Source organism: Grus americana, chromosome 8 (genome assembly GCF_028858705.1).
Source record: "Grus americana isolate bGruAme1 chromosome 8, bGruAme1.mat, whole genome shotgun sequence".
Lineage (NCBI taxonomy): Eukaryota > Metazoa > Chordata > Aves > Gruiformes > Gruidae > Grus > Grus americana.
The window spans coordinates 6,160,062-6,183,093 of NC_072859.1; the positions used below are offsets into that span (position 1 = coordinate 6,160,062).

The window sequence follows — 23,032 nt, forward strand, 5'->3', positions numbered from 1 at the left end:
ATCTAAGACAAATACATAAAAAGCAGGTCGTTCCTTTAAAGTGGGGATGAAAAATATTCAGGTCTGGGTGTGGAGGTCTCAACCCAGTTTTAGTGGGCACTTTGCCAATGTTATGAAAGCAGTATATCACGTAAGGGTGGTAGCCTACTTTCAAGGAAAAAAAAAAACCTGGAAAAATCAGCATGTGCAAAAAAAGGTACAACCTGGGCAGGGGGAAAAGAGGAAGGAGAACTGAGAGCACACTGGTAGAGCATAGAACACTATGGTCTATACGAGCATTATTTATGTTTAGAGGGAAGTGGCATCCACACAGGCTCAGACCACCAGAACTCCACCTCTTTAAAGAGGTTAGCATTATCTTGACAACTTGAATGAGGATACGTAGCCCTTACATCCATCATTAGAGACTTATGAAAAGAAACACTTCAAATAACTCCTTACCCTAATTAAGATTCATAAACTGAGCCTTCTGCAGCTGTTGAGATTCATCTCCTGTTTTTGTCTGGAGATTTGGGGTGGGGATCATTGTGGAGAGCACAGACCCTGGCAGACACAAATGCTAACTGCGCAGCTGTCTTCAGAGACACGCTGCTGAAAGGACTCGGCATTCCTCTTCTGAGATCAAGCCTGAGATGCGCAGTCGTATTTTTTCAGATTTAAAATTGCATGAGTGCTAACACACAAAGTTGAGAGCGAACACATGTCACCCAGTGATGTGCCTGTTCTTTTACACGGGAGGCAGTCAAGAAACAGCAGCATGAATATCTCATCCCAAACAGTAAAGTTTTCTAAATCTAGATAATTGCTCTCTGGAGGCTGACATGTTCTCCAGGCTTGTGACAAGATGCAATGATATTTTTCCAACGAGGATATGAATTCTAGTAAGACTTATTTCCAAACCCTCTAGCAGGTAACCATCTAGCCTGCTCTGATGCCTACAACTAAACAGTAAGATCCACAATTTTGGCCAAAACTCTTTGTTAGTAATTTAAGGAGAAAAGAGAAAGACCCTGTATCAGACCCCAGGCTTTTGCTGAGGCCGTACCCATTTTGTGGGCAACTACCCTCACTAGTGCGAACCATGCTGTACCCTTCACCAGCAGTAAATGCTTATTCTCACATGCATTAAATTCACAGCCTACGGAACATTCTCAGTCAGGGCATGCTAATATTATGACTTGATACTACATGGGATATTTTTGTAGCACTTGATATCTAGAGTGCCTCACAGTTTTGATATTTTATTCTCTTGGCAGTCCTACAGAGTAGGGTAAAATTTGTACTATGCAGAAGAAGGTCTAAAGCAAAGAAACAAAGTCATTTGCTAAATATCAGACTGGAAGCTATGGCAGAGCAGGACTCAAACTGGTGTCATCAGCCATCTTTCCTAAAGTGCAATACTTAAAGAGCTTTCATTACAAAATCCTTACAGTATCTAACTCGTGAACAACCTTTCACTAGACATGGAACACTGTGAAAACACCTACTGTTTCAACTACTGATGTTCTCTAAACAAACTCCTACGCTTCCTCACACTAATGAAGTAGGATTAAAACAAGTAGCTTTAAGTTCAAGCATCAAAAAAAGGGAAGAAAATCTTTCACAGGGCAAAGAATAATAGAAAGCCTCTACACTCAAACTTGGAAAAGAAAGCATGTTCCTCTGGAAAGGGTGCTGTGTTAGTAGCTCTACTACAGACCTGCTGCATAAACCATCTTGTGTACTCACGTCTCACACATCTGTACAATAAAACACTGTCTTCCTTTTATAGACTTACTACCCTACCAGTGGGGAAAAAAAATAAATTAGGCTAAATAGTTAACTACTACAGAAAATAGTTTTCTTAACTGCAGGGATTTTTACTCATGCCAGTAACTCATTTTTTAATGTTTAAACAAAGCAGTTACCTTCATGGGGAGAAACTTTTTTTTTTTTTCAATTTCTGCATGTCTGTATTCCTGGTTTTAGAGCCAACATCCTTTCTCTGTCAGCAGAAGCAAGGAATTTGGGAACAAATTATTTCCCTAAGAGCAGAGACAGTCAGATAGAAAGACACTGTTCATATTCAGAACAGATACAGCTCCAAACGAAAATACAAGCAGCTCAGCAAGAATGCTAAATACTCATAGAAATAGTTCTTCCTAATTTGTCACCAGCACCAATTTCCTGGACATTCAATTCTGTTTCCCTTTAAGCCTCAGACAACCTCATTTCGCACAGTATTCACCACAGAATGAGACTTGTTCTCACCACACAGGTTCACTATCTCATTTCTAAAAGCACAAGAGCAATCCCAGGAAGGGTAACCTTCAGCTTGGTGACAGGAAGCACCGCTGTACCAGAGCGGTTTATTCTATATACTATAGCTTGCTTCTCTATTAACAAACCAAGATGCTACTTCTAGAATAGCTTTCATGGTTTCAAAAATTACAAGCCCACTTCCCTGTAGGCTCAGGGGATGGAGCACAAGAGGTAACTGTGATGAAGAGTGTTTTCATCTTTCTGTAAGAGGATATAACGGATGGGTGGATGTAACAAAGCCAGATGCCAAGGCCTGAGACGCACTTAAGATCTCAACTTCGTAACAAATTAGGAAAGTGCAGGGGAGAGAAAAAGAATAGCTACAGCATACCACAAGTCGTACCTTTGCTTTTACATGATAGTACACAAGACAGGAAGTCTGTCTTTGTTGTATTTTAATCAGATTTTTGTATCTTCTTTCTAGTAGTCTGTTTTAGGACTGATTAATGTGTTTCTTTCAAAGTGGCCTTTCACTGACTAGTATTAAAGGGAATGATAAGTGACTTTCAGAAAAACACAAACTCATGCCAATTCAGTGTAACAACTACCCTATTGCTGAGCAGTCAATGATGAAAACCACAGTAGTGTCAGGTTATCTTATTTTTTCATAATTACATGCCTAAACCCTAAACACCAGGTCTGGGATATCTTTGCAGAGATCCTGTGTCCCAGCCAACAACCCAACTGAACAAATGCTTACTGCAATTCACTCATTTGTATTGCTCTACTGCTAAACAACCAAAAACACTATACTAAAGTTCTCCATCTGTTGCTAATTCACTGTAGCTTCAGCCTCTTTATAGATGTTTGATAGATAACATTCAGCAAGGCACAGTGCTTTCAGCTCCCATTTCAAGGCAAGTCAAACAATTAACACAAACACTAATCTTCTTTCAGACCTATTACCATGCCACAAGTGTTTTGAAATACAGACTAGAACCACAACAAACACATGTTTCTCTAACAGCTAACAGGATGAGACTAGACTGCCTGACTGAACATTCAGCCTGCAGACAGCTTTTCTGTGTTTGTTTATGCAAAAGTTAAGTCTAAACATCTCCATAAAACAAGCGAGTATTACTGCCATTTTACAGAAGAGAAGTGACCAGAAGCAATAAGAAGTCTCTTAATTTGAGGGCTCAGATTACCTAGCAGAAGTATCAGATTTAATGTCTTTTCATGCACGAAAGGTTGCCTGCATGCTTATACATAAACAAGTTGGAAAACCTCTTTTACTGGCAGATGAAGTTATCTAGGACAAAGCCCAACAGAAACAAAACAACTAAAAAGGAAGCAGTTCAGCTCTAAAAGCAAAATAAACATGTAGTCCCTTAAGTTTTAAGATAGCTACATCTGCCTTTTGATATGTGGATCTTGCCTGCTTTCATAAATCAACAGTTACTTAAAACACTCTTCACTGTAACACAGTAATGTTGGGGGGGGGGGAAGCCCTCCATTTTTCCTAACAGGAAAACTTTTTAGCCATGGATAAATTAAGTCAAAGCCTTGTAGCACCCTCTCGTGGTAGGCTAAGAAATCATGTTTTCCATATGCAACTGCAATTGATCATCTTACCCTCTTTATAACTCACACAGCCTCCTGTGTGCTGCCCAGGCTCCTCAGCTAACATGGTAATTCTGCCCAGCATGAGGCTGGGCTCTTTCATACTTGCCTGCTCCTCGCTGACAATGCAGTGCGTGTTTCAAAGCATGCTTCCCTGCTCCAACATAACAAGGTGAGCTTTGTGTGGAAAGGGGAAGGCTGAAGAAAGCAGAAAAGCTGTCTAAGATGGTCCTCCTAGTCAAGTGCTGTTCTTGTTCAGGAACAAAATAACTTACTGCCAATGCCTCACACATATCAGCTGCAGTGTAGTTCTGTAACAGAAATCAGGCTAGTAATCAGCACCTGGGGATACCATTCCCCCATGTGTAAAGCAACAAGACTAGCACAGCTCACCAGAGACTAAACAACCTATAATTATGTTGCCCTAAGGCATGCCAGTTTCCATAGCCCACAAGGCAAGTGAGTATAATGCCAGGGCTAAGTCCATCCACCTGTGGCTCAGCAGGTACCCAGAGGCCAGCTGAGCATCATTCTAGAGCTAGGCTGCACCAGAAGCAGTTATATACTTTGTCACCAACCTCTAAAATGAGAAAAACTTTATTTAGCAGAAACACCAACAAGGCAAACAGAAAAAGTCATTGCACCTCTACTCCGTGGTGCAAGCTTGTGTGTGGATTGAAAGACACATACCAAGTGTCTTATTCAAATTTAGCTTGACCATTTGACAGAAAAAAATAGATGGAAGCTATACAGACTTATTCACATTAAAATAAAAATTAGAACTTCCGTACAAGACTACTGACAAGCTTAGCTCTGACAGACTTAAGCTTATGGCCTATTTCAACTTCTCAAAGCGTATCTGTATTTCTAACTAGGTGCTAAAGTGCAGGAATTACCACACAATTAAGTGACTCTGATTTAGAGGGCAGTGCCCTCTTCAAACATTTTACCCCTAAAGAAGTTAAATATATTTAATTATGGTGGCCTAAAAAACAGAAAATAAAAAACTTTTCTGCCAAAACAGATTTAGTATTGTTATGACAACAGCAATAATTAAACCTGCTAGATTTCTGTTTCACAGGATAGCTATGGAAGGCTAGCCAAACCATCACTTGAGCATCTACTGATTTTTGCACATCAATCCTAAGCTATCTAATGCACCTCTGGAAGAAAAAATTGTGGAAAGTGGGCTAGTTGTACTTCTATAGTTCATATCAATACTCAAATTTATAAGATTACTCAAAAAAACAGATCTCAGTTTCTTCTAATATGAAAAATCAGCTCCTTCCTCACAGCTATGTTGCAAACTTAATATCCATATTTTTTTTGAGATCCTGAAGAAAAAAACCTAAATATAACTTGAAATACTTAGCACCACAAGACACTATATACCATTTTCCTATTTGTTCTAAGGATCTTCTCTAGACAAAGCCTTTTTAATCTGATAAGGTACCTCTGCTTTCTCTGTTTATTCTTAGGATTTCAAAGAAAGCAAGCCATAAATCAAAATTAAGTAAAACCAACAAATATCATCTTGAATAACAAGCATACAATTCATAATTAGTGGAAAAGTATTTTTGCTGTGCTTCACTGGGTAATTGGGCCAGAGCATGGGTTTCACACTGGTATCAATTACAAAAGCACTGATCATCCCTCCCCAAGCTGTATACATCTTTCTGCCTCAAAAAAAGAAGACAAAACCTACCAAAAAACCCACTCATCCTCCTAGGAGGAGAAAGTACGAGAATTCCCCAGGGCCTGCAGAGAGCTGGCTCGCACTATTTATATATGTTACTGCCACAAATGGTAAAGCTCATGGTGGCTCACTTGATGCCAATCCAGTCAGGGAAAAAAGCAGGTTTGAAGACAAACTAAAGTGATCAAAGAATCAACTTTCAGAGCCTCTGTTCAAGGTCTTGCCTATACTACAGCCTTTATGCTTTGATCAAGGTACCGTTCTAAGAGTAACTTTACCGAGACTCAACTCCATTACTATCAACAGTATTCTAAAGAGCACATGTAGGACACTCAGCAATTTAAAGTTCAAGTTTGAAGAACTTGTTATTTTAACTTTAATATCTTAAATTTGAGCCCGAGAGATGCCAACTATTAAACTGAATTTTTTTATTTGCCAGTTTATAGATCAAAAAATTTATAGGAGAAAAGGAAACACAAATCAGCTCTCAGACAATGGACGCTGTTTCCCCTTCACTTGTACTGAAGTGAATGGTGGACATAAAGAAAGCTTTACAATTAAAACATGCATTCTAAGACAAAACTGCATTAAACACAAGCAGCAAGTAAGCCCATGCTTAAACAATCCAGCTCAGGTCAGTATAAGCTTGAGTTCTGCTGCACGCAGTGACTTAATGGAGGAAGGAAGCTATGCCACTAACTATTTCAAAAGAGTTTCAAGGTTATTCAGATCTCTAAGAAGAGTCCATTTCACTCTTGTATCAATTTTTAAATAGTTTGCATAAACAGACTTTTTTTTATTCTGAAACAGTCACCATAGTTTCATTAATTGGCAAATTCTGACAGATTAGATTGCTGGACCGAAGATAGCACTTCAAAATTATTTCTTTTTAAATCCCTTCAAGGCTAATCTAAATCTTTCCAGTTTTCTTCTATTATTAAGTAAATTCCAGGGATACTAGTATAGCTGTATCTTGTCTCTACTTCTGCTCTTGGCTCTTCTAAGCAGCAACACAAAATTTATATTCTCATCAGTTGCACAGCCTCCCACAGGTTTCTGAATAGCAGCAGTAAAACTGAACAGTCATGTTAACTCCCTGACACTGCTGGTTAGCAAAATGAACCCTGAGCAGCAAAGGCTTTGAAATAACCTTCAGAAACTGAGTTGACCCTGTAAGCTAAGGAAGGCCTCATTATATTAATTTACACTCCAGCTAGGGTTTGAAGGGTTATCTTTACAATCCAGGGGCTACAAAATTAGAATGTACAAATGTTTTTGGTTTTTGTCTAGAAAACAGATCTGTGCTCTGTAAACACCTTTCAGACCCCTGATGTTTAGTGTAAATGTAATACCAATCAACTTGGATATGACAATATTTAAACAAGCTTCTAGGCTAGGCCATGTTGGAGTGCACACAGATTTGTGATAAAGAAGCATTTCTTCACTTTGCAATTCCTATATGTTTTGGTGTGTCTACTGTACAGGCACACTATTCTCTACAGTCAACTTTTCAAAAAATTATGGGTCTAATTGGACACGGAATCTGAAAAACATACTACCACCCTAACAGCCAATATTAAATTCATTTCTTTCAACCAGAAGTAAGCCTGACACCTGTTTCAAAATTAGCCATGGTGCTGAGGACACTTAACCTGCAACAAAAGTGATTACTGGTAGCTTAGGCCAACTCACTGGAAATCCCGCATGCGAACTCTAAAGAGTGTACGTGTGTATTCACTATTCCATTGTACTTTATTCTACTTCTGGTAAGAAGGGAACAGGAGGAGGAGATCCTGTGGGTGGGTTTTTCCTTCCCAAAATGAACGGTCCTTCAAATTAACATTCAGTTGTGCTCCAGGAGCTCGGAACTCCTCATCTTTTTGTGCCTGGTATCAGTCATCAACTATGTGGGGAAATCCCCCAACCGGTGTGCTGCCCATTACAGGGACCTCGGTCAGTAATCCTATTCTAACTTAACGTAGATCAGTTTAGAAGGCCCACCTGTCTCATTCAGCAAGTATTAAGTATACCCAAGATTGTACTTTAAAAGCATTATCTCTGAAGCTGAACAACCTAAATAAAATCTCCAGTGTACTTAAATGCACTATTAGGGAGAAGCTGTAAAATCATATTTTACCTTCTTCTCTTTTTTCCAGTCTTTGCTCATTCCTGTTCTTTCCTCCCCAGCATTATCTGTCTTTATGGAGATATTCTTCTCCATAGTTGTTCATCCTATATACCCTAGTTGAGATGTCAACAAACAGGAACAAGACACACGCTTGATTCTTTGTTGTTGGGATTATTATAGGAGAAAGGAAGGAGAAATAGACTGGGAGGTGCAAAGGGTCACAAATCCAGAATGTTCTCATCCTCCTATCTTCTAATTTCATTCCTAATTTGACCCAAAAGCCGCAGGAGATGGTTCTTATGCCTTTGCCATATATAGCTTATAACAAGAAGAAGCTGCTTCAGTTTCACTTTCGTATTAAATAATAAAACCAAATCACCAACAGAAATCAAAATCCAAACCAGTAACATGATCAAATTAAAGGATGAGGGGATGCAGAACTGCGCTATAGAAAATGAGGTTTCCTTCACAGAAGGACATTTTCTTACATAACTGTAGTCCCAATTTTCACATCACTATTGTCATAGAATACTTTCCAATCAATGTAAGTGAAGCTCCAAGTTTATTAACACATGTAATTATTTTTAATGGAAGTATCATAGTAAGACTAGGATCCTAAGGACAATGTTTGGACAGGAGGGACAGGATAAGAGGAAAGGAATTTCTTGAAAAAGTTCAGTCTTAAAAGAAATACATTTAAACGGCCTTTAAAGAGCACCAGAAGATTGAAATGAAACCAATTCAATTCCTAGTGAAATACTGCTGTGCATCTTTGTCTCCCCCTCAAAAAAGGCAAAGTTATTTTTGAACTGTCTCTTTTTTTAAATTCCTGTGCTGATTTAGCCATTACTGAAAGTTAATTTATACACAGTTGCAGATAAGCAATTGTACTGGGAGATGCGCATGTCTTTACAGAAAGACCACAAAGCACATGAAACTTCCTAAGCAGATATGGGTAATATAACTAAGCTTTGTTGTTGTGGTTAACAGTGTTACCAACAGGAAGCCTCAATGGTTTTATAACAGTCGCTTATTCTAGAGAGAATAATCTCTATGCATAATACCAAGATCAGCCTTTAAAATAAAGTATTTCATAACCACAAAACCAGAGAAATGTCAGGGTTGATACAGTAACGGTGAGAGAACCATTACTTCAGACCCAGCAAGTCAACTGTGTTACCCCACTCAGCACAAGCTTTTGTTCCTTTCCTGCTGTGGTGAGGGAATGAGAGACTGCTGGTGGTCCAAACAACTATGAGAAATATTTCTTTACCAGTAAGTAATTTTTCCAAATGCTGTTAAGAAGAAACCTGTATGCTTACTTTGCAGATTCACCTGCAAAGCCACTCAAGGGGCCATTCACACTATAGCTACCATGCTTTGTGTCATTCATAATTACATACTGTTGAAAGAACTAACTATTTGGCAAGCAGTGATTTAGGATATCAGATTCTGAAACAGTTATAATGTAGGTGAGGCTTCAGTCTGCGGTCATCCATCCTTGGCTTTTGGAAATACAACCAGGTGAAAATGAACTCGTTGAGTCACTAAACAAATCCTAGCTGTCTTAATAACTTCCACACACATCCCTACTGGAATAAGTATAAACTGCTGTTTCTTGTTTTATATTAGTTGGATTTTAACATAGTTTCTTATGAGTGTGAATCAGTCAGCTGTCAGCAGTATTTAGAAGACAGTTTATGGATAATAAGTATACTGGAAACATTAAGTTGTGACAACTAAGAGAAATGGGTTAGAATAAATCACGCTAACGATCATCTAGCTTTATCTATAAAACAAAGATCTAAAAAGTACGATTTGACTTCAGCAAGGACTGGCCTGCTTTAAGAACAAACAAACATGACATATGCTGAAGTAAGTGGGTCACAGAATAGGTCACTTCTCCTGAACACCAGTGAAAACATGATTTCAAGCCCACTGTCCCAGAATCTGTAATTAGTACCAGCCATAAAATATTCCTGAAGCCAACCCACTACAGCATCTCTAGGAGGTAGCCCAACTATCTTCCAACTCTAATTATGTGAGCTGTCAGTCCCGCTAGATTAAAAAAGATGATTTAAGCCACTTGTGACAATTTGCTTTTGTGTCCAATAGCTCACATGTTCACTTTCCACCGATTTGTTCACTTGGCCATGTCCCTATTTCCAAAAAAAAAAAAAAATCCCACAAATTTTTTTTTTTCAAAACATTGCACTTGCAAGCAATAGCAAGTTTGTGAAATATTGCTAGAACAACTTGTACCACACCATCTGCTACATGTGGAGAACTGAGAAATCAGAGATCTGTCTGGGCTTTGAAATTTGTTTTTTAAGTTGGTTCTGACTAACATCTTTTGAAGTAACTTCATTTCAGCCTTACCTTCTGCAGACTATGGTCCCCCGTCTATGTGAAAAGTAGATAGGAAATATACGTACACCAGGCATTGTAACAGATTGGTAGTCTGTATTACATTGTCCCTTCCATCAAGTTGGTAGAGTCCTCTCATTTGTGAAATACAGTATGCTAAAATCCCAACTTAAGACAATGTATAAAAATGAGTATTGAATGCGACTGAATCTGCAGGAATAATTTAGATATCGTGGAGAATGATGCAATAGAGAACACGCCTATAATTTCATGTTCTACAGGAGATGTTCCTCTAGACGCTTAGCTGAACGATCCTTTATTCCCCAAATAATTAGTTAAGAGTTATTTATACATTATGGTCCCACAAGATTTCTGATTTACAGTACAAAGAGTCAGGCACTGAATACAGTGATTATATTCCATCTGCACGGGGCATTTACCGACAGGAAAGTCTGCGGGCAAGTAGCTCTGGCCCGAGCTTGCTGCATTTCACTGGGATGAAAAATAAAGGACATTTTAGGCGGCTCACAAAGTACGGTTGTTAAACTGACCCTATTTTCTCTCCTTCTTTCCATTTTCCTGCATACAGCCCTTCAGTTTCACTGAATTTCAAAGGGATAGTGTTATTTATGCTTCTTCCTATTTTAGAATGTTTTTATCATGTGGCATAGCACTCCAACTGCCTTAGGGGAGCTTTAATGATAATTTTATTTTTAAAAGTATAGGCTTATCTTGCCTGACCTTGATGCACATAGTAAAAGGTTGTCAAACTCCTCCTCTAGAAAACAAAACAGGGAACAAATGTCCTGCACGTGCTGGATCAAAAGCTCAAGTGTGACAGAGCCTTCCGCCACCCCAAAATATATCACCAAGGCAACTGTAGCAGTATTGCAAACAGGTATCGCAAAGACTTCCTAGTCAGGATTTAAATAATCTGATTTTCCTGCAGTATGTTTTCTACAACACTCAGCAAGTCTTTTCGGAGATGAAAAGCATGCTAACACCATTCCAAAGAATATCTTGGTACAGTAGGCAGTTATCGCTGCTCTTCAGAAAGAAAATTAGAGCGTGTCACTCTTCAAAAGGTCATACGAGGAGCCAAGTAGAGCCCATGCAACTTGGAAGTTGTTGGTTGTCATCAGTAGTACCCCTTCCCTCAAACAAACTATTGAAAGGAGAAGGAGATAGCCTACTTCCCTGCTCTCTCCTCTGTTCTTTCTCTGAAAGGGAAAGCAAGCTCATCCTGTAATGGCACCAAGAACTACTTATCTTTCCTGGTTGCACTGAACTGTAAGAATTTTATCGTAACTAGTGTTCACTACAGCTTCTCCCTCTTGAGGTGTTGTCCCTGTGGTACTAGTTAGTTCTGATGCAGCGTACATGGGAACACCAGTGTTTGAATAATCCTCTTGTTTACACTCTTCCTTTCTAGTACATTACTAGCAACCAACATGCTTGATGATGCATTGCTTGCTTTTATTGGTCACAGATTACATGCTAAGAATGCTGGCAATGGGGCACTTTGAAGGGCTAATTGCAAAAGGCTGCAAAATCCATGATTATCTTGTGCATCTTGGAGAACTCTGCTCTCACAGCTAACGAATCACATCAGTATATCAGCTTGCTTAGGACTTTTCTGCTCAACTATACAGCAGTGCTCACAGAATTCAATACTACAGTGACCTGAAGCCGCCAGGAGTCTAGGTGTCTGTTCTCATGATAGAATAGTGGGATGCCACAATACAGATTTCCCTGTTCTTTCCATAAAGCAGAAAACATCTTCAAATTCCTCCCTTCTTCCATCCTGAAGTAGGTAGTGCCTGTATACCTGTAGTGCTTCTCCTATACAACTGTAACACGGCAAACAAGCTTGGGACAAACTGCTTCAACTCAATCTCTCGATTTTTCAAGGACATTTCAAGTTAGTTGCATAAAAATGCTCACCTTGGGTTTTCAATAGCCTAGCGTAAGAGATTTTACACTCTTGATTTGACACAAACTGTTCTTCAAAACCCTGTAGCAAAATGGGTCTGAGGCTGAAAACATTGTTTACTTCCATCCTTTTCCTAAACAATCCAGAAGAAGTAACCCCTCAAAACAAATTTTGGCAAGAGTACTTAGTAAGGTTCAGGTCGATCCTGGCAGAGTATAGTGTGAAATCTGCTGACATGAGCCAAGGCAGAGATTTATACCTGTAAGGATCTAGCACCAGTCAACAGGTTGTCTTCCTCGCATCCATGAACATATCAAGGAAAGCCAAGGAAGGTAGATAATCCAGGCTCATTCTTAGACTGGCTGGTTTAGTCAGTGGTCCCAGCATGCTAGCCCATAATCCTGTGCTTTTTCCATCACTTTTCATACACTGTGAATATCGTAGAGACAGGATGGAAGTGTCAGGTTCAGAAAGAAATGACTAGAAAAGAGGAATCTGGATCAAGTAATATTGCCAGCAACCACAGTGTCTCAGCAGAAGAAAAGAAAGCTAGCAGAAAGCCAGGTTAAGTAAAACAGAACAAGGTCAGTAAATGAAAAATAAGAATAGAAGTTGAGTGAAAAAAAAAAAATCCATGAGGCAAGGGGAGTCAGGATCATAAGAACACAATTTCTCTGTGAAAGCAAGTGAACTCCAGATTCAGGAACATGACAAAAATATTTTACTGCCTAAGAGAAGTACTTACATAGGTATCCAACTTTGACTAGCATTTGCTATGGATTAATAATAGTGAGTTGTTCACTCACGTCTAGTACAATGTGCATAGATAGACTCAGGGAACAACTTAACACAGCTGAGGTATTCACCAAGATGGGATGGGAGTTTGAAGTGTGCCCTGGAACTCTCAAAAACTGGACTGCCAAAAACCCCTACTCCTTTTACATAATCTAAAAGAGCAAAAAGCTGTATCTTATTTTCAACAGACACATCTTCCTTTGCAGTCTGCAAACAACAGAAGCAACAAAAACCTAAGTAAAATGATTCATTAGCTTACTGCTGAAGCAGATAACCTAAGCAACATAAATAGTAATTATTTTAAAAGATACAATTGCTGTTATCAAAGAGAAATGTTCTTTTCATATGCCACCAAACAGTTCTATTCAGAGTGTGTTAGCTTTCCAGGCTCATTCTCGTTTCCTGGTCTACGGAAGACAGAGTACAGCACATAATTTGTCTATTTAGCGTGCATGCATGCTTAAGAAAGCTTTTTCTCTCCATTTCCCTGCCACTACATGTAAATAATTCTCTCTACCTTCTACCTTTAAAATTTAGTAGGGCAGAGGGAGGAGCTAGAAGAATTTATTCAGGATGCTGAACTAAATTACTACTAAAACACGCAGCACTAAATGAAAAGATGCACTTGAGTCAGTCTTAACTGTGTTACTCTGAAGTAACTACACACCCCCACATGCTGCACCACACTTCCCACAAACGCCCTTTCTGTCTTTGCCTTGTGAGGGCAAGAACCAAATAGTCCTTTTGGTACCAAAACACGAAAAGACAGACAGTTTGTCATAGCCACGAGTGCTCTTGCCTGCTAAGTCACACTTAGCAGTCTATACAGCAATTTTGCTCTGCTGCTAAAGACTTAGACTTCAGCATACTGAAAGCAGCGGGGTACGTGCATAACTTCTGAGATCTGCTCCTAACGTTGCGAATTTACAGTATTAGTCTATTTTATAGCAATTTTTTTCTGCCCAAGTGCCTTTTAGAGTACAAAAATACAAAGACGAGAGTAAAACATGAAGTTGATGATACTATGGTTGAAAGATGCAATAAAATAGTAATCTTTGGTTTTAATCATAGTAATAGCAGGTCAGGTGTTCCAGCAAGCACAGAGTTCTGTTTGGGTTTTAAAGTTGATACTGCTCCCTGAACTCAAAAGCTGTGGTAACACTGAAATTTTTAAGAACCAGATTTAGTACTGCGCTCTTGTTTTGATAGATACTTACGCGTCAGCAGTCACAGCAGATGATATTTACATTTAGACTGCTGGTTGTGTGTTCCTTAATCTCTTTGCCTATGCTCATTCTATTGAGCAAAAGAAAATATGTATTGTCAGAAGCAGCCTTGCTCTATAAACACTGACATCTCTCTCCACCGAAAGCCAAACCAGCCAAGCTCTCCATAGTAGATTCAGTTCTTTAGGATGAGAGATGCATCCATGCATCTATTCTCAATACACTTTATGAAGGCAGACAGGTTTCAGTTTATCATACCTTCCAAAACTTGTGCATTATATTAAGATGTTGCCAAATACATATATTAAAAAAAAACCCCATAGTTAAAAAGGGGGATTTGAAGTTGTGGGATCCTCCTAAGAGAGATTACAGAAACTAATCACGTTGCATTAAATATTTCCGGTATCAGTTTACAGCAATAAGAATAGAAGTGGACAGACAAAAACTTCAACTGAGAATCAGATGGCAGCTTATAATACCCCAGCCAAAACAGAATCGTTTGCTCTGCCAGGAGCTGTATAGCAACAGAGACTTATAGATCTAGAAGGGCAGGTTATAAGCACCTCAGTAAACAGAAAGACAAAGCACATGTAACGTTTACCTTTGTAAACAAATCCAGAGCTAGGAACCGCTGCAGTGACAGCTACCAAGCACTGCAAGTTCTCATTCCCGGTGATGCCACCTCGCTCCCGCTGTGGATGGCGGGGAGTCGCTGTCCCCAGCTCGGGCGGCGGGGGTGGGGGGCAGTTTCTGCGGCCCCGAGCTCGCTGCCAGGCTCCGGGCTGGGCCGAGGCAAGCATCCCCCGGGACGTGGCAGCAGCGGCTGCCCGGCTCTCCCCGCTGCCAGAGGCGCCTCTCCTCACCCCGACAATTCCCGCAACTCTCCCCTCCCCCAATTAAACCAACAACAACAAAAGAGGGAGGAGAGGAAGGGCGATCTTGTCCCTTTCCCCCGAGCCTCCCCCAATCCGGGCCGCTGGCGGGGGGCGAGCGCAACCGGGCGCCCCCCTCCCCCCAGCCCCTCCCGCCCGGCGCCGCGGCCCCGGGCCCGGCCCCTCACCGTGCTGGGTGAAGATATTGAAGCCTCCCTCGGCGGTGCGCCCGGTCGCCTCCCGCCGGCGGCCCGCCGGCCTGGCCGCGCTGCTTCCCCGCAGTCCCCGCGGCTGCTGCTGCTGCTGAGGCGGCGACTGGTGCTGGAGTCCGGCGCCCGGCTCCCCGACGCGGCCCACCTGCTGCCCCATCGCCGCGCTCCCGGCTGCGGCCCGCGCTCACATGCCGCCGCTCCCCGGCCCGGCAGGCGGAACTCCCGCTCCTCCCCCCGGCGCGGCCCGGCGGCTCCCGCCCGCCTCGCCGCCCCCGCCGGCCCCCGCGGCGCTCCGGCCTGGGAGTCACGGACTCGCCCCCTCAGCCCCCGCCGCCATCTTAAACCACAGAGCGCCGGGAGAGAGGGGACAGAGCGGCTCCCGCAGCCACCTCCGGTCCTCCGAGGGAGGCCGCCCACCCCGCGCCCGGCGCACACAGCCCCACACAGTGACACAGGCAGGTCACGCAGGCGGCGTGGCCGTGCCGGGGACAGGCATGGGATCACAGACTGGTTTGGGTTGGAAGGGACCTCAAAGCCCATCTAGTTCCACCCCCCTGCCATGGGCAGGGACACCCTCCACTAGCCCAGGTTGCCCAAAGCCCCATCCAGCCTGGCCTTGAACACTGCCAGGGAGCCAGGGGCAGCCACGGCTTCTCTGGGCAACCTGTGCCAGGGCCTCACCACCCTCACAGGGAAGGATTTCTTCCTCAGATCTAATCTCAAATCTCCCCTCCTGCAGCTTTAGGCTATCACCCCTTGTCCTGTCACTCCCTGCCCTTGTCACCAGTCCCTCTCCAGCTTTCCTGGAGGCCCTTTAGGTACTGGAAGGTGCTGTAAGGTCTCCCTGGAGCCTTCTCTTCTCCAGGCTGAACAACCCCACCTCTCTCAGCCTGTCTCCACAGGGGAGGTGCGCCAGCCCTCTGAGCATCTTCATGGCCTCCTCTGGACTCGCTCCAACAGCTCCATGTCCTTCTCGTCCTGGGGACCCCACGGCTGGACACAGTACTGCAGGTGGGTCTCACCAGAGTGGAGCAGAGGGTCACCCCCCTTGACCTTGATGCAGCTGGTCATACTCCTGGTGAGGCTTTCTGGGCTGCAAGCGCACATTGCTGGGTCACATTGAGCTTCTCATCCACCAAAGCCCCCGAGTCCTTCTCCTCAGGGCTGCTCTCAATCTGTTCTCCACCCAGCCTGTAGCTGTGCTTCGGATTGCATGGACTGAGGAGCAAGACCCCGGTTTACTTGTCAGATTGCGCCCTCAGAGGTTCCTCCCACCTTGGCCACAATTTGAGGCCAGGCGCAGGTGACCCAATCGAAGGCCATGGCCATGGCCCCAAGGCTGCCCCACTCGTGGCAAAGCTGCGCCCTGGCCCCATGAACACACTTTCCCTGGAGGCTAAAGCTGGGCTGGTTCACCTGCGAACCCAAGCAGGCATGAGGTGTGAAGCTGAGGTAGCGTACGAGGCCGCAGAACGGAGGGGTGGCAGGCCTGTCCCAAGCCGTGCACGATCTCCTCCTCCGTGTCTCACCAGGCCCCGGGCAAAGTCCCCAGAACCTGCTCTTCTCCACCCCTTGTTCTCCTGGCCGAGGGTGTGGAGGAAAAGGAAGGCACGGCTGTATGAACAGTATCGGGCGTGTTGATGGCCAGGCGTGGTTGGCAGCAGCATCTTGTCATCGAGTGGCTGAACTCTATTCTGTGACTAATTGGTAAACTCTCATCTTTCAGCTTCTGTAACATTAGCATAAGACTCTCCAAAGCAGAAGGGAGGAGGTTTCACCCTGAAAGATAAAGGTGCTTGTTGCAGTTTAGAGGACCTAGGCACTTGGAAGTCTTTCACTCTTATGCTAGCTACTATTTCAGCAACGCTTCAGCAATGTTGCTTCATCATGGATGAGCCACAATGCATCTCATCTCAGATGCCCTCACCACATCACTGAGAACTAACGTGAAGGTGACAAACTGCCTTGGTAACACTCAGAGCCAGCCAGCTTCCAAGGAGCCACAGTGACCTGTGGCTGGACCAGCCTTTGTGTGTGGCTGTCCTGGGGTGGGAAGGTGAGAAGAAGCTCTTCTCTGAGCTCCATGAAAGTGAGCTTTCTTGCATGAAATTTCTAGCAACGAGAATTCTAAGGTCATATTCTACCTTCCCCGGGGTGGTGAGGTGCCACCAAAATGCTATCCATACTGTCACATGCACTCAAACTGTGCCCTGCTGCAATAATAATTCTGCCTAAAATAGGGGTGGCTCATCCAGCTGGGCTGGTGTGTACTTTGACACAGGCTGGAATAAATGGGAGTGAGGAGCACGTGGAGCCAGAAATGCCTTAACTCACTAAATTAATGGACTAAGAACATTGGGGAGATCAGGAATTACAGACAGACTTGCTAATAACACACAACAAAACAGTTCTTAAAATAGGTCTGGGAACATCTGGGGTGTAGCATGGGGTACGCGTTGCCAAGTCCGGGACCTTGTATGAGCATGGTTATGTGTATGTGAGCAGAGGGTGTCCCTGCAAGATGGACAGTCTTGGGCAGAACTGGCCCACATGGGTAAATTCTGCAGTGGAGACATTTCCTGGTTACATTCCAGCTAGAATTTGCAGGGTTTGGCATTTTTAAATGGTTTGCCTTGTAAACAAAATATATGTTCTCTGGAGACTGTAGAGAGACAACAAACACAAAACTCCCTCATGCCATTTGCAGTTGCCACTCTTTAAAAATCAACAGCAATACTATTTTTCTTTCTTAATGCCTTTTACTCGCTGATCCTAAAGAACTATCCAGAGGAAGGCCATTAGCATTTTAAAAGAAGATGCCAGTGCCAAGAGACTATTGTACGTAAGTGCACTAAGGAGAATTGGGTTTAAACACTGTTCTTCCTCAGATCTCATGAAATCCCTCATTCTCCATACCAGCAGCTTGTGCGCATATCGCAGCTCGCTGTGACTTACGTTAATGTCCAACTGCGTGGAACTTGTCTAATACGCAGAAACATCTTAACTGGGGATGGAGTCAGGCAGGGGCTTTCTGTTGCAAGGGGAAAGAGGGCTGCAGCACAGTTCCCATTTGCTATTGTATAATAGTATTTTAAGATCATGCTGTACCCTAGTGCCCCAGCCATTGCTGGTTGTGGACAGCATACTAAACAAGCTCTACCCTGTGCTTGGTCCTCTCAACAACATTGTTTATGTGGTATCATATAAACAGGGGACGCTGAGCTCTGGTTCGTGGCCACTCTTCTGGAGTGCCTGCTAGAAGAGCATTGGGGATATAAACAAGAAACTCCCCAAACTGAAAATGACTCTGTGCTACTGAGTCACCAATGACACTGAGCCACACCGTTCCTTATTGTTAAAACGGGGGCTAATAAGTATTTACTTCACAGAGTATCATGGTTATTAACCATGCAAAGATTACAAAGCGCTTTGAAGAGGTAAAATCTGCATCAATGCTACCTGTTATTATCAGCTGTGATGTTATCAGCCTCATGTAGTATCAGGAATAGGTTGTTTTTCAGAAACTCTTTTGAAGAGGTCTGGCACCGTGCATTAATGAGGCATCAGTAAGTTACTGTCCTCCTGGCCATTTTGGGCTTCCAGTTGATCTGCCGTCTCATGACCTGTTCGAGTAAGGGATGAAAAGGACCAAGGGACAAAGGCAGCATTGAGGTTACAGTAATGTGCCTGATGAGAAATGTGCTATTTCTAGAATCACTTCTAAACTGACTTTAAATATTCACCGTATATCCATTTCTTGAAGCTTCTTCTAAGCACTGACAATGCTCCACATCCACAGCGTGCTCCAAAAAAATCACACAATCAAATAATTGCTGGCTGAGCAGTCTTACATACTCAGCATTACATGTCACGAGTGTGCTGCTGCCATCTGCCTGAAGTACAGGTTCTGTGCCAGAAGCAGCCTGTGGACAAACTGGAGTCTTCTCAGCCTCAGTGTTGAGTCAACTGGGCAGTTTCTCTTAGTAACTTAGGAAATATTAACTAGCAGTACTCTGTTGGTGGCTTGAAAATTAATTCTAGGAGTAATCTTTGCTCTTCTTCCGGCTCATACACCTTCTGTGCTACACCTTCTGTGCTACACAAGCTACACAAGGAAACAGATTTCTGTTAAGCATTTGGCTGGTATTTAGGACACGGATGGTATTAGTTCAGGTATTTGTTAAATGCCTAGAACAACAGAGGCCTGACCAGAGTCACCTCTGCAGAGGTCTCAAGAGTAAGGGATACATGTGTGTAACATGTCAGGATTTTTGTGCTTTTATTGCAACACCAGAAGAAGCTGTGGAGCTCAGGGCAGTTGTTAACTCCCCTGGGATGTCTGCAAAGGCAATGTGTAATGTCCACTAGATGGCCCGTGGCATTGTTGCTCGTCGTCCCTGTAACATCCCGGACTTCACCTACGTGAAAACCGGGCAGCCACCTCAGCCTTAATGGAGGAGTTCTGGGGAAAGACATTAAAAAAAGAAAAAAAAGATAGATTTAAAAATCTGAAAAAAGTCTTGTGATACAAGTTACTCTGCAATAAACCCTGAAAACTTGTCAGTGCTGAGCCATTTCAAAGGAGAATGTAGTTTCTTGGTGCAACATGTACAAGCACTCATCCTTTCGTCTCTGATTGACAGCTCTTAAAATGTACTGTCTGCGCGGATCTTTCATGGCACAATAAGTAGTGTTTCAGTGTTATCTTAAAAGTTATTTCGACTCATTATTATGACTTAGATTAGAATTTATGTACCGTGCATGCAAGGTAGCTTGGGATACTCACATGCCTGTTCAATGCGAGTCTATGAACACAAAAGCTTTCTGGGGAAGTACGGTTTACTAACATATTTTGCCCAACAGCACAGAAGGGTTCACGTGCAGCCCTTGACAGATGAAATTTCCTCTGTTAATAACTATTCTTTCTTCCACCATAGGTAAAATAAAAACTCCATATACCCTCCCTCCCCCAAACGCTGCATCCCACCACCCAACTCAGCCCTTTCCTCAGTGTGACCAACTTTTTGTTATCTCTTTGATGCAGCTGCAGCATTATCCTCATTGAGACTACTCTTCTGACACTCCCAGCTACTAAACGTTGATGCCTGCCAGGAGAGTGAGCAAAGGGCTCTGCGCGGAGGAAGCAAAGGGCCTGGGTGTACGGTGTTGTAGCAGAAAAGGTGAGTTGGTGTGTAGAGACAGCCAGCTCACTGCAGCATCTCAGGCATCCCGATTCTTCTTTTATTTGGCCCTGTGTTTTTGTGTTAGGTATACTGAGTATATGGTACACACATGGTATAAACCATAACCTTTTCACAGCCTCCAGAGGTGGGGAGACATGGAATAAGCAGAGTATAGGACTTCATCAGTAATTGTTTTCCTGTCTGATATATTTCTGTAAGTACTACAGCTGCATCATCCTTCCCAAGCTTCTATTTAAGGCACGAAAGGTTGTATGCACGAAGGGTATGCTAATAAGAGCATTAAGAATGTTTGTTTGCCTTTTTCCATGGAAAATGTTGCCTCTACCAAACAAAAATGATGACGAGTCTCTGCATCTGCTGAAAATTGCAAATTAGTACTCAGCTTGTACAATGTGATCGCTGATAAAGTACATTTGCTGAGGTAATACGAGGTCCCTCGACAGCGCTGGTGATGATTCAGGCTTTTAGGCATTTGTCCGCAGGTGGGACAAGTGTTTTGCCACCAGAGTTCCAGGGTGGCCTTAATTCATGTTTAGGAGCCTAATTTCTTTGGTTCCTAATTTGAAATCTTACTAGCTTACTGGACAGCGAGGGGGTTCTCTAGTTTGCAGATGGAAGCTTTTCTTCCTGTGTTTCCTGTTTTCTTTCCCTGAGAGGTTTGTAGCCAGACAGCTGACATTTAGATAAGGGATAGCTTCAGAGCACTATACTGTACTGCAGTACCTCCATCAATGCCTCTGAGACCGACCTCATGCCATCTTAGATTCCTCTGATGACTCCCGTACTGTATTTCAATTAGAATAACCACCATGATAGTCCAAAGCAAAGTAAAGGCTATAGTAGCCAGAAAAAAAATTATCCTTATCTTGTTTTTTCTAAGACATGCAGCTAAAATAAGACAGTATTAAAATCATAGATTCATTTAGGTTGGAAAAGACCATTAAGACTCCGGGTTTAGCAGTGCTTCCTCTCCATGCTCTTTGCCTCATGTGCTAGTTTCCCCTTATAGCTCCTTCACCTCTCTCTTCTTGCCTCCTCACGCTGTCACTCACGCTCAGAATACTTTGCCAGCCAGTGAGTTCCTGGCACCTGGACTTCCCTTTTCTAAATCAGACTGAAAATCCTGTCTTCCAAAGTTGCACTTGTTGCAATCATTAATCTCTCTGTGATTGCATTCCTGGTATTGTTTTGAGTTGTACATGCTTCTGAATTTAGTCTTTGATCTTGTAAGGATGCCTGAGGGTACAACTTCTTGCAGGATTGGTGCTCTGTGTTATAAATTTATGATGGCAGGGATCCAGCCTTGCTCTGGACCACTTTGGTAAATGCCCACGTGCCCTGGCCCATGAATGGTGTCATGCTCTAAGCAATGGTCCTAAGTAATTAAATCACTTTGAAAAGTCAAAGATGGGTCTAAAATATTGTTATTGTTCCATTCTACAAAGTCCAGATAGATTCTTCCTTGGCAGGCTCTTTTATTTAATTATGCAAGAACTGTAAGTGATTACCTTTCAAATGACATTGTGTTCCTTTCTCACACAGTTATACAGTATTACATATGCATGCTTTTCAGCTTCCAGCTTCAATGTTATTTCTTAAAAAAATGCTCAGTAGTGTGAAACTACTCTAAAGAGAAAAGTAATTGTACAAATGAGGCAGGAGAAAGCATCAGGGCTTTGTAAGATGTTTCTGTGAACGCATATGTATGTGTGTGTGCACAGAATAGACTAGTACCCAAGACAGCAGCGTGTACATTTGTAATCAAATCTCACTTAAATTTGAAACTTGTTCCTTCTGTTAAACATGCAAATATTTCTGTTCTTTTTGCAAATTCCGCCTCTCTGCTCATTACCAAACCTTTCAGAAAAGACATAAGCCCAAATCTTCCTCTGATCAGGCTCTTAATGTGTTTTGTGTGGTCTTTATTTAGACTGTAAACTTGCTGAAGTAGGAAATGTCTTATAAAAAACCAACTACACTGTCTCATTTCACATCCAAATTCTTCTCCCATACCAGCTGTGTGTGTTTGCCTAGCAGCAAGTCTTCTGTTAATGAATGACTTGTTCTCATTAGCTTGTCAGGCTGGATATGTAGCCTGTAGTTCTCACTCATACAGAGCAGCGCTCCTTCCCTTGTAGCTTCTGGGAAATCAAACAATGAGATATACAAAGCCTCGTGTCTCTGAGTCTGATCTTTGTACTTGTAATCATTAACTAACACAGAATGCCAAAATAAAGTAACTAGCTGCTGGTTAAATGTATTTAACATAAGCGGAGTGCTGTGGACTGCCTGGTGTGGGGATTGTTGCAGGCTTTACCATCGGCTGCCGCTTCTAAGCCTTCTTTAAAAGAGGGGAAAATTAATTCCCTGATCAGCAGAGCCAAAGGAGTTGTGCTCGATACATTTGTTTTGCGAAGCTGAGGTCCAGAGTAGATTCTCTTACACCTCGGAGGTTTTAAAAATGAGGTCCTGAGCAGCCTCATCTAACTTTGAAGCTGGCTGTGCTTTGAGCAGGAGACTGGACTAGATGAGCTCCAGTGATCCCTGCCAACTTAAATTCTTATTCTAATAAAAGTTGAGTTCATCTGCAGGTTTCCTCCATTCAGAGCATTAATTAAGACTCTGTCCTCTAACTAGGCTGAATTTTTCACAAAACTCGTAGGAACTGAATATTTCTGTCTCTCCGTCTGATTTGCATAAAATTGGCCAACAGGTTCAAATGTTACCAGGAGGTA

General features: G+C 42.6%; 1 protein-coding gene across 2 annotated transcripts in view; it reads right to left on the reverse strand.

The window, feature by feature from the left end:
• The window catches only part of ABL2 (ABL proto-oncogene 2, non-receptor tyrosine kinase), a 48,789-nt gene extending 33,454 nt beyond the window's left edge, over nt 1-15,335 (reverse strand). For both annotated transcript variants that reach the window (XM_054833409.1, XM_054833406.1), the window contains exon 1: nt 15,070-15,335. In XM_054833409.1, the coding sequence (XP_054689384.1) occupies nt 15,070-15,250 (181 nt within the window). In that variant the 5' untranslated portion in view covers nt 15,251-15,335. The remainder of the gene's footprint in view (nt 1-15,069) is intronic.
• Nucleotides 15,336-23,032: the final 7,697 nt, after the last annotated feature.